Here is a 12058-nt window from a genome sequence, read left to right as displayed (position 1 = left end):
TTATTATAAATATACTTACCCTACTCTAGAGTTGTAAGACCTTCTTAAGTATAACTATAGCTTTAACTATCGCGCGTACGACACTATATACTATATCGCCCCCAATTTAAGTTCTTATTACCACTTACCTAGCTCTACTTAACTCTTATTAGTTAGATACTAATTAGGCGGATATAGAGTTAATTTATATATTCTCTAAGTAAACACTTAGTTTTGCTAACACTATAGTAGATATAAAGCCTACACAGCATTTAATTACAAAAGTAGTAAGATATATTTAGATTATCTTTAACTATAGGGTTCCTAAGAATAATTATAAACCTCCCGTAGCCGCGTTTTGGGTATTAGATAGATTTACCTTTTTAACTACTAGATTTTACCATCCAGAATTAGAAAAAGAGGTAAATAATATAGTGGATATATCGTGGGGTCGTGGCGCGAAATTTCCCACCTAAATAGACCTTTGGAAGAATCGAGATACTTAAGAAAATGCAAAGCAATGAATTTCGTCTTTAAACTCTATATAAGTCTATCTGTAGCTAATATAAATTAGGTGCTAAGCGCTAAGAAAAGGACCGTTAATAGCATCCTCTTTTATCATCTTAAGTATAATATTAGGAATATTTATACGTTAAGGTTATTGCCTATAAGGGAGTCCTTTTAGAGACAGTAGGCTTGCCGCAATATAGCGTATAAATGTAACTAAAGTAGAAGAAAATGCAGACACTATAACTATGCAGATGCTACCTATTAATATAATGGCCTAGTAAACCTAGTTTTATTTATTTTTTAGCGTGTAAAGGGTAGTATTACTAATTATCACCTTAACTAGTAAAAGAACTACTACTAATTAAAACACGGGGATACGCCTAAGCTCTAGTCCCGTCCCTTCTATACGGTAACTCTGCCCTTTACTTTTGCAACTTTAGAAAAAGAATGTACCTATAATAATCTAGCTTTAGCTTGCCGAACGCGTCTTTAGTAAGACTTAAGGGCATCTTTAGAATTTGAAAGCCCGCTCTTATAGACCTAGGTAGGCTTCTAAGCCACCTTATATTTACGCCCTAACTTAGTTATTCTTTCCCCTAGAATATTATTAATCTCCTATTTATTATCCAAGCTTATTTTATTAATTTTGTCTTTTTTAGCCTAGGTATAACGCTTTATAGTAGGCTTTGGGTTTAAAACGTCGCCCTAGTTATTAGTAACGCCACTACTATTACTATCCTCGTCCTTATTATAAGTATAATTGCTAGCCTTATTATGTAGCGGTTTAATGCTGTGGAGAAGGGTAGGCTTTTAAAGCGAAGGGCTGGCGGGCCGTGGAGTAGATACCGCTTGCTAATTAACTTGCGGGTATTAAGAGTTAAGGTCGAGGATAGGAGGGATAGGGGGGCTAGAAGACAAGTCTTTACAATAGGTGGGTGGCCTTTATTGCTTCTGGGGACGTGGACTATTACTACCCTCGCCGCCCTCGCCACCCCTACTACTCTCTTTAGTAGGGTTGTTAGAATTATAATTGGTGACGTTGTTCCGCTTAAGCTAATTAAGCTTCCGCTTCCTTAGCATAAAGGATAATTTGCCTCCCATATTCCCTTTTTTATAATTACCCTCCTCCCTAATAAGCGGATTGTCTATATGTTATGGTTATTAGGTTATAGTAATAATATTTTTAATATTTATAACTTACTAATATTATCCGCATCATTGGCTATTAAGGAGTCTTGGTTAGTTACTATATGGGTCTCCAACTTCTGTATAGCCTAAGGGACAGTTATAATATTAATTCCCTTAGCTAGACTATCTATTTTGTTAACGTCTTCTGCCGTAGGTTTAAGATGGTAATATAAAGATGCGTTAAAGAGATCTTCTAGCTCCTTTAAAGAAGGTAGCTCCTTATTTTTGTCGTCCTTATTACTACGGCCATTTCCGTTACCTAATAATTATTAAGTAAGGCCGTTATATAGGGGGGAAGTGTATACCTAACTCATGAGGTGCTAGTTAATTACTAACTTTATTAGCTTCATTGCTAGTATTGCCGGCTCTATCGCCTTTAGGTTTTAAGTCTAGGTCGGCTGTATTATCTTTAATAAATATTAGATTCGCTGCTAGCCGTTAGACATATTTATAGTTATTAGGGAAAAAGGGAGGGGATAATTGCTAAATTACCTTAATTGCTTCCTCTAGCGTCTTAGCTATTACTTTTATTCTTATAAATATCTTTATACTTATTAAAAGCCTCAGGATCTACAGGTGCCTTATTAGGTAGAATGTTTAAAAAAGGTAATATGGAATAACTTGCCTAAGCGCAACTAGCCTAAATATTTCACAGGATTATCTCTTAGAGGGAAGTAAGGTACTCTCTCTTTTTTCGTCCTCCTCTTTTTAGGTGTGTTACTTACATTTACCTCAGAAGCTGTAATTACATAATACTAAGAAGTCCTTAGTTTTTTAGGGGGTGTAGTGTAGAAATTGATATTATTAAGTGAAATTTCTAAATGAAAATAAAGGGGTTGAGAAGATGCCACCGTTGCTGCTATTATTTTTCCAATAGCCCTAAAGGACGGGTCACGCTAGGCTTTTAAGCCCACGCTAGTCCCCTCTTCGCCACTAGCTTATATCCGCAGCATCTACACTAAAATAACCCTACTAGCTTAATAGCGAATTAAAATATATAATCTACGCTTTGTTAGCAATTACCGTTCGCAATATATAAAGGTTTATATAGGCTTAAACTCTATTATAAGATTAACGCCTATTAGGAAACTGCGATTAAGACCTAACTAACTAAGCTAGCACATTCTGCCTCTAATAGGGGCATCGCACTAAGCCTCCTTATTAAGGAGGTTGGTGGCGAAGTACCTCCTTTGCCCTTATTCCTTAGGGTTAGGGCTAGCGCTAATATGTCTATTTTCTAACCTAATTATGCTAAAGAGCTAGATCCTCCACGCTAGATCCTCTATAAGACTATAATTCCTAATATTAGGTAGGTAAAGGGCGTGCCGTGATTTTACTATAAGTATTAAAAGACACTCTAAGTAATAAGGGTATCCTTAAATCTCTCCCTAGGATCTAAGGAACTTCCTTAGTTATACTCTATAAAGCTTATAGCTGCTGCTTAGCCTCCTAAATATGCGCAAAAGCCTCACTTTTACTCTTACCTATAGCTAGATATTATAAATAACATAAGGGGGTAAATAGCGCGAGTAGATTAGGTGATTACGCTCATATCTATCCTATTATGCCCTTTTAGCTAATACAGCTACCGTATAAAGTCCATCTCCGTTAGGAGATTAAATACGCGAATTTTCCTCCAGTATTTGTTAGCTAAGAGTAAGATTATAACACCAACTCTACTAGAAGCCAGGCTATGCTACTAGGTAGGCCGTTTACCTTTAGATTCTACCTTATAAGTCTTAGGTCTATATAAGGGATATTTCCATATAATTTATACCTCCTCAGCTAAATAAGGGGCTAAATTAGGCTAAAGCTTAGCGGCTTCTCCAATTATAATACAATCCTCTAATTATTAGGGAAAAGTAAGGTTTAGGTCTAGGTTAAGAAGGCGCTAAGGAGGGTAAAGGCTTTTAGTTTTTAGCAGCGTAGCTTTAACTAAGCTAAGTAACTAGTATCAGCCTATAGTTTCACTAAGGACCCACTTCGGCTTCCGGCTTCGCCTTTATTATAATGCTATAATGCGACACTACCTAACGCGTCCCGCAGCTCGCAGCAGCTATAACCTATATAATCTATTACTAGGCGGTTCTCGGCATAGCCTTATAGCCATTTATAACTATTCCGACAGGGATTAAGTCATATACTGTAGTCACGCCTAAGACACTGCTAGATGCAGAGGTAAAGAAGAGGATAAACGGAAATGTTATTCCAGTGCACTAATTGGTAGGGGACGTGGTCAGGAGAAGAGGAGAAAGAGAAGAGAGGAGGAATATAGTAGAACCGAAGCACGCGTTAACACTAGGAGAGAGTATAAATGTGTCCTATAAAAAGGGCCGGGAGTTGCAGCGCTAGGTTATCGTTAGTATAAAACATGCGGAGATTAGGGAAGGCGGGCAGAGCACCTACATAGACGCTAAGGGGATGGAAAATGCCTCACGGCTGACAGCTAGAGTCCGAGGTAGCACGGTAGCGGGAAAAAAAAGAGGAGATGGAGCATAAGGGCAAAAGCAGCGAGGAAGAAGGCCTTTTATGGTCGAGGTTGAGGTTGGGTCTTGGCCGAACTGGGGTGGGGAAGCGAGCGCGCCTTGCCCGTAAAGGAACCTCCATTTCCTGATGCGTGGTCTCCATGTTGTTTTTTACTATATAAATGCATATTCCGCCCCAAAACCACTCAAAGCCATCTTTATTGCTTGGATTTCGAGGTCTTCGACCTCCTTCCATCAGCTTTTATTCTAAATGTCGACGCCAAGTTGGCTACACTCGCCAGGGTGGAAAGATGCTCCGCCAGTAGCACCCTCACACATATTTCATTTCTGTCACTTGAAAATCCCTTAGCCTTCTCCTATGAGCCTTGATTCCCGTACGTTGACGCTTGGCTGTTACACTATTTGGCGCAGAGTGATGCTCTACTGCTAGAGTCTTTTTTGTACCCCTTAGCGCTCGTTAGCTCATTTCATCCGCTACTTTGTAGGTTTATTTATCATCAGATACCATTATACGGCGAAGGCACTATTCTGAGTGTATATGCTGTAGTATATCGAATACCATCAAATGCACGATGATCCCGTACTGCGGTTTGATGATTCATTGATGTATAGGCTCTGAAACACTTCTACTTTAATCGTCAATCTCCCGAAGTAATTTGGGTTCGATATTCAGGGAGTTTTCGGAGCAGTATTAGTATTGCCTAGATTCCCAGACACAAACACCACCAGAACGGCTGCGTAGGCTGCCGTCGCCGCGAATATTTCTGACCTTTTCGCATTAGTTAGAAGCCCCACGCCAATAGCGAAGAGAATGGTGAAGCCAGAAATCATCCCGAGTTTAGCACCCGGATTTGTCACAAAGTATAAACTTGTAATGGCACCGATGAGAAGAATTGCAGCGATGACAGTGCTGATGAATGCTACCGCCCACATGACATGGCGCTCGGGGAAGTGCCTCGTATTATCTCCAGGGTCTGGGTATGCTTTGTCCTTGTGTAAAATATTAGGTAGGGATTGAATCAGGAAGCGGGTACGTTACCTGGAAGGGCCAGTGGTCCTGTAGAAAGCGGGATAATGCATCTTTATCTGTGGGAGGTCGAAGGGCAGCGAGATCTTTCTCATCATCTAGCATGGACTTCGCTCTTCCGGTCAGGATTGGACTCTCTCCGCGCGATTTTGGATACCTATTCTTTCCATTGAACCAGTTACGGAAAGCAGTGAGTACCCGGCTACTAGGTCGGTCGAGATTCGCAATTTGTGATTGAAGCAGCAATGCTTCATCTAGTCTCTGGTTAGAAATGCAAAAGAACGCTTCGTCTATAATGTCATATCGGAATACAACACTTAAAACGTCCGTAAAGGTTAGCATTTGAGGAAGCCAACTCAGAGAAAGAGGCACCGCGAGGGTTATGACGCCTGTAATTTCGAAAATCTAATGGAAATAATATTCGAGTATTGTAGTTGACTTACGGTATTCCTTAATCTTTTTCTGGATGAGCTCGGCGAGCTCCATGCGCCTTCTCTCAGGCCGATTCGGGTTCTCGGCATTCTCCACAAACGTTTCCCACCTCTGCGCCGACAACCTCAATTCCATGTCCTGGCTTTCTTGTGTTTCTTCATCCAGCCTATCCAAGGTCCCTTCTAACGCAATCAATTGGCTCTGGAGGTACAGAAGATTGCGCGCGCTGAGTCGATCAAATTTGCGGAAGACATACGACTCGTTGTTAGGATCATGCGCAATCCAAGCGGCGAGCGCAGGATAGCCGTCTCTAGGGGCTCTCGGCGCTCTAGGAATTGCGAGTTCGATGTCTGGAGGCGCACCGATCGCTTGCTTCTGCATCTCATTGTAAGTAGTAGAATTTCATACCATTGTATTTGATTCTGGAGCAACTTCCTTTTCTTCTTCACAAGAACAGATCATTACGGTGCTATTTGGAGGGTTCGCCACCCTCAAAGCTGACTTGTCGACTCAACGGGGCGTAAAGACAGCGCCAATCTCACGCTGACAACAATCATACCTTCGCTGTCTTTCCAGCCGCTTTGTTGTGGTTGGGGGAATAGCTGACGTACTCGAGAAGACAGCAAATTAGGCCAACTCATGTATTGCGAATGATACAACACCATGACGATGTTTCCACCTATCCTCTCATTCATGACTTTCTCTTGCATTCCAAAATCTATAACTACTAAAGGTCCACTATGCTCCGTCGTTTATCTACTGTTTTCTCGCACATCATCACAATTCGCCTCTGCAGGCAAAGTTGAGACTCTAGAGCCATGACGAACTATGTTCAGGCTAAATTCGAGCTTTAATACCTTTCACAAGAGACTGAACTCCAGCCGCTCCCCCTACGCAGTTTCAAGGTCAGCCGAGGACAAGCAGTGACAAATATTCCTCTCGTCTGAGGTCTCATATTTCCTTGTATTTTGGGAGGCTCTACAGTGCAATACGATAGGTGTCGTGGCCTTTTGATTTGATGCTTTTTCATTGGTTATGCCAAATTTACGGCCACGTAGCGCTGCCAGTTGGCATGAAGTCGATGTGAACCCTTTTATGTCGGACATTAGAAGACAGGACGCGGCAAAAAGAGAGTAAGTTCTCGATTCCGCTTCTGGCTGATTCTCAAGCCGCTATTCTACAACCATTCTGCCTAAGTTCAAACATCAAGCTCATACTCAATTGCACAATAGGATAATAATCGCATACAGATGTAATTCAAAGGCTCGGGGGAAAATATCGGAGCGTAAAAGGAAGTTCAGCTCTAGCAGGAAATACAAAGCAGTATGTACATCGGCAATAAATCGGATTATGATTAGTTGTGAGAGCAACACTGACGATTATTTTAATTAGGATTATTCAAGAGACAAGTTTTGGATAACTGAGCTACCAGATCTAACCCAACAGATATTCAAAGCGCCAGTTTATGGAATTCTAAATGACGATTATGAAGTTGGTCACTCTCCAAATTTCATTAATCTAGAACAGCAAAATATCTTACTGTCTCAAAACCCACAAGGCATTCAAAGCGATGCCAAGGCTTGCCTTCCAGAGTTTTCTCAGCCAAGACAGTGTAAGCGTATGAAGACGGAACGATGGATACCCGGTCTCCTCAAAGGAATTCCTGTATCAGCATTGCCGGACAACTGTTCTGACCAGGACGTATTGTCAGAGACTTTTGTGACACGCAATGGCTTTTCGGTGGACACGAACTTCCAGAGACCTATGAGACTACCAAATGGAAACGTAATAACTTCGGTTGGTACTGTAACGCTTCCATTCTCCTTCGATGGCGAGCGAGAATCATATGAGCGAGTCTTCACCATTCTTCCGCGATCAGTTCATGATGCCATGCCGTCTAGGCTTTGAATTCGCTTTGGAGGCTGTGGTAGGAGGCTGCGGGGGCTTCCTTTGACCGTAAGGTGGACTATAGGGTATAAGGATGCTTGGAAGACTCTATTTCCGTAAAAGGCAAGGGGTAAATGTGTGAGTACTATATGGGTAAATAGAGTAACCGAACGCGTAAATATTAAAGGAGGAGAAGAAGAAGAATGCTTTATATTATGGAATTAGAATTGTAGCGGGCCTTTTAATATATAATTAGAAGCCCCGTATAAGCCTGTGCGGGTATGAGAATAGGAGAGGGTTAGAAAATAGATTATCGAGGCGATGATGAGGTCGAGGGCGCGCGACGACGCCCTCCATACTAACCTAGTACTAACCTAGGCCTCAAAAACGCGTCCGAAAAGTAGGGGCTACCGCCTAAGGGGGGGGGTAATATTTGGATAATATGTGGTCGATATGGGGGGGACCGTGTGTAACCCTAGGTTACGCCGAGCCTAACCCCGACCTCCGATACCTTGTTTGGCAGTAGCGCATTCTCGGTCTATAAAAACTACTTCTACAATAATGTCCTGAGCGATGATGGTCTTTGCCTGATTCGCGAAAAGCAAAACTGCGGCATTCTAAGACGATTTTTTGGCCATCCGCAGGGACAGAGTAAGTTGATTGAACCCTTTCACCTTGAGTATTAAATTTGAGCTTAGGGATGCTCTAGATGCAACTCCAAGCCCAGCCCGCACCCCCTCCGAAGAGTGGCAAGATGAAACGAACCGTCAAGGCCGAGAAGCAGACCGCATTGCTCAATTACCGGAAAGCGAGCAAGCAGATGCGCGGGAAACGGAGCGCTTGCGAAGAGATCAATTTCTCCGCCGTATCCAGACCCTTCAGCGAGCTGAGGTGACTGCGGTCACGCAGCAGGGTTCCGCCACCGGGTCATGAGAATAGGACATCTTACTGCCCGATGAAACTTTACACGCCCCCCAGGCACATACGACACCTTACGGTAATGCTCTCGCGGAATTGGAGGCTACGGTCGTGACGAATAGGAAGGTAATGAAGTGGTAATGCCATACGCATGTACGGAGTTAGGCGGTCACGGAACTTATGCAAATGCTTTGAGCTCATTCCGCTTTCAATGTTATTATTTTTACACATTTGCAAAACGCGGACTTAACACCGCTGAGCACTGGGTGTCCTAACCTGGTTGGTAAGGAAGGTATGTACGATGAGATAGACCTGTTATTTCCCGACCTCACGGTTGAAGCTCTCAAGCAACTGATATGAATAAATACTGCAGAATTCGCGCCTTGATTCTTGTGACTCTGCAACTTCAGATCGTTATGCTAGCCCTGGGTGACAGGGGTGTTATTACGACACCTTAAAAGCACGCGGAGCTGACGATCGCTACCTACAATACCTCACACCTCACTTTACCTCACCAGTATCAATCAAGAAAGTTCTAGCCAACACGACTCTTCCATTCCACTAAAGTACACTCGAAAATATCCTCAAGTCTGCTTATACACGATCGCCTACTTCCCTTCCTATCCCCTAATTCTCCCCTTCTCTCCCCTCCTCCCTCCAAGCACCCCAGTCTACAACCGTGAAAACCCACCCGCCTTGCAAAGTGAGGGATAGAGAGAGATCTGTACTCGAGAAGTAACTAAAATAAAGAGGATGAGCCCGAAAAAGCGCTCAAGGGAGAAGAAGCCAAGGGGCAACCCCTCGCGCCTACAATCGCTATCCGAGTTATTTGCTAGAACCAAGAAGAAAGTAAAGCCCGCCCTGCGAAACAGAACCCCTCAACGGCCTCCCAAGATAATAGAAATGCCTATCCACATCAACCGGCGGCTGTAGTGGGCGCTGAGTTGCAAAATAAAACACAGGGGAAGGCGGGAAATCGAGTATGAGGATGAGTTAAGGAGCACATGCGCGAACCTCGCTAGCTATGACAGATGGAAATCCCGATTTCCGGGAATAGACAGGGAAAGAAATAGAGCTTTGTTGGGGGATCCCAGCGCCGGTGGTAGGGAGGACTCCGGTATAATAGTGCGAGATTGGGGTATGATGAGGAAGATTAGTGGGGAAGGAAGAGGAATGGTGTGAAGTAGCCCTGCGAGGTTGCTCATGACTCGCCACCTGCCGATGCCGCCGCACCCTCTCCTTGCCCGCCTCGCCCGAATCCGCGGCCACGTACCCGGCCCCGCTGGCTGCCGCCGCGGTCGCCTCGGCCCCTGTATCCGACACCTCGTCCGCCGCGGCCGCCTTCACTGTCGCTGGCACCGCCGCTGCGATATCCGCCACTTTGCAAGCCGCCTCTATTGCTGCCCTGCCAGCTGCCAGCTCCGAAGCGTGGCGTGCTGCGGTCAGATGGGTCTCGGTAGATCTTGACGCTAGGCTTGTCTGCTTTGTTACCTTTGTATTCTTGGGAGACGCGGCCAAGGGCAGCTTGCATCTCTGCTGGAGTAGCGAAAGTTGCAATGAAGTAGTGTTTGTTCTTTTCGATCTTCTCGCACTTGGCCTTGTCTTCTTCGGCGAGCAATAACTTCGCCTCTTCTTCATCCTTGACGTTCACAATGAATAGAGCCTTGCTCTCTTTTCTCTCCGCAGGAGTATCTGTCTTTGGTACTGGTGATGCCGGGCCTTTTTCTGGCGCTGCTGTCCCATTGGGCTTAATTTCGCTTAGTATAGCCTTCTCTTGACCAGCATTTGAAGGAACAGTGCTTCCAGCGTTAGATGGCGGTGGTTGAGGAGTAGCGGGTTTGATAGGCTCCTTGGGTGTGGCAGGTGTAGGAGATGGTCCAGTTCTTGCGGGCTGCGGCGCGGCGGGCTTGATTTGCTGCTGTTGTGGGGGCGGAGTAGGCGCAGATTGTTGACGCGGTTGTTGTGGTGCAGCGACTGGCGCAAGTGGCGTTCGAATCTGCGCAGGAGAAGGTTGCGCTGATGGGTTCGGAAGATTTCCGCCAGTAGGAGCACTAGTGCTTGTTGAAGGCGCAACGGGTGCGCCTTGACCTTGCTGAGGTGCGCCAACCTTCCCACCACGATGGGCGAAGTTGAATCCTTGCGCTCTCATTTCGGTCCCAATCCTTCCATTATCAACATCAAGTACTAACCAGCCATATGCTGCATCCGCCAGGTTAAAATTCCACATATTCTTAAATGCACTCTCGTCCACCTGCCCGCTAGCTGGTCCTGGTGCAGGTCCTCCGAAAGGATTGCCACCATTTGCGATGGTCGGCATCTTGTTGACTATATCGATAGCCAGATTGAGTAACCGTTGCTGTGACTCGCTCTCTGCAACTGCAGGCTCGACCTCAGCCTTCACCGTGTCCCAGACATCATTGAATGACGCCTTTGATGCTGCAAGCTTGCCACGATAGTGATCCAGCGTAGGATTGACGCTAAATTCGTTGTAAGAGCTACCGTAGCGGAAATGGAGACCAGCAGATATTGAAAAGTCCGCTTTTAGTGTGACCGACAATTGATTCAGTAGACCTTCACGTGCTGGGGATGCGTGTGTCACAAAGATTCGCGTCTCTGTGGGATCATAAACCCGGTTTGCCGTATCCACCAGCTCACCCATCTGTAAGAGTGTGGTCCACATTGTTCCCTGTCCACCAGCGATTGTGGTTCTGCCCTCACCATTATCAAAAAGTTTGTGCATCACCACAGCGCCCCCAAGGCCCAACAGACGGAGCTTGATCCCCCCAACATCTAGTAGTCGTGAGTGTGCCTCATCGATGATGTGAAGGTTGTCGATCTTGTATTCTCCAGACCGAAGCTTCTCAAGGACCTGAACATCTTCACACGCACCCCATACGGTATAAACGGGTACGTTTAATGTGTATGTCTTGTTGAGGAACAGCGGCAGTTCTGACAGAGGGAGATTATCCCTAGCAAATCGCTCTTTGATGGGTGGTTGTGGTGGAGCGGCTGCGATTTGGCGCTTTACGGGGTCAGATAGAAGAGGTGAGTACTGGGCGACGTGCTTGAGCGTCCTGTGAGGTAAAGTGAAATGAAGTGTCAGTTTGTTTGCATCAAGGCAATTCAGTCAAGGAAGCTCAGATATCGCGTTCAATTACATACTTTTCTGCGATCCGATCCAGTGAGCGATCATCGTAGAAGCCGAAGTCGCCAGTGTGTATAATATAGTTTGCCCGTGCGTCTGCGGCGAGATGGTTGAGAGACTGGAGGTTACCTTTGTAAGATTGTTAGCCTCGCGTAGAGCTACCAACTTCACTTGCTGCTCAGATATCGTACCTCTCACGTCGGCAATACACAGAACTCGAGCGCTTCCAGACTGTATTACACGGCCTTGATTGGGAAGAAGTGGCTGGGCACCAGGCGCAGGACCTGAAGGTGTTCCGCCGTTAGGGAGATAGCCCTGGGAGTTGTAAGGGCGCGGCTGAGTTGGAGCTTGCTGCGTATTGTCAGCATGCTATGACGCCTTCAGATAGCACGTTTTTGCGGTAGTGTTTGTGCGCGCTCAACTTACGGAAGCCATGGAGATGTCCGATGCGGCAAACTGAAGGGGTGTCAAGAACAGTGATTTCGG

At 45.1% G+C, this 12058-nt stretch overlaps 3 protein-coding genes across 3 annotated transcripts; 1 reads left to right on the top strand and 2 right to left on the bottom strand.

Moving 5' to 3' along the window:
* Positions 1 to 4585: 4585 nt before the first annotated feature.
* K441DRAFT_322250 (uncharacterized protein) lies at positions 4586 to 6144 on the bottom strand. Its single transcript, XM_067641173.1, has 4 exons — positions 5634 to 6144; positions 5203 to 5444; positions 4669 to 5153; positions 4586 to 4609 (listed from the first exon to the last, which is right to left on the bottom strand). The coding sequence occupies exons 1-3, from the start codon at positions 6001 to 6003 to the stop codon at positions 4833 to 4835; spliced, it is 933 nt and encodes a 310-aa protein (XP_067507937.1). The 5' UTR covers positions 6004 to 6144; the 3' UTR covers positions 4586 to 4609; positions 4669 to 4832.
* Positions 6145 to 6446: 302 nt separating this feature from the next.
* On the top strand, positions 6447 to 7845 carry K441DRAFT_322263 (uncharacterized protein). Its single transcript, XM_067641174.1, has 3 exons — positions 6447 to 6755; positions 6855 to 6945; positions 7015 to 7845. The coding sequence occupies exons 1-3, from the start codon at positions 6658 to 6660 to the stop codon at positions 7528 to 7530; spliced, it is 705 nt and encodes a 234-aa protein (XP_067507936.1). The 5' UTR covers positions 6447 to 6657; the 3' UTR covers positions 7531 to 7845.
* A 1783-nt stretch (positions 7846 to 9628) lies between these two features.
* On the bottom strand, positions 9629 to 12007 carry K441DRAFT_674524 (uncharacterized protein; the record flags this gene model as incomplete). The annotated part of the gene is made up of 4 exons (XM_067650764.1): positions 9629 to 11501; positions 11590 to 11701; positions 11764 to 11923; positions 11999 to 12007. 4 exons carry the CDS (start codon positions 12005 to 12007, stop codon positions 9629 to 9631), a joined length of 2154 nt encoding a protein of 717 aa, XP_067507935.1.
* Positions 12008 to 12058: the final 51 nt, after the last annotated feature.

The sequence above is a fragment of the Cenococcum geophilum genome (assembly GCF_001692895.1).
Source record: "Cenococcum geophilum 1.58 unplaced genomic scaffold K441scaffold_7, whole genome shotgun sequence".
Taxonomy (NCBI): Eukaryota; Fungi; Ascomycota; class Dothideomycetes; order Gloniales; family Gloniaceae; genus Cenococcum; species Cenococcum geophilum.
The sequence above is the reverse complement of the archived record's forward strand: the minus strand, read 5'-3'. Positions and strand labels throughout refer to the sequence as shown.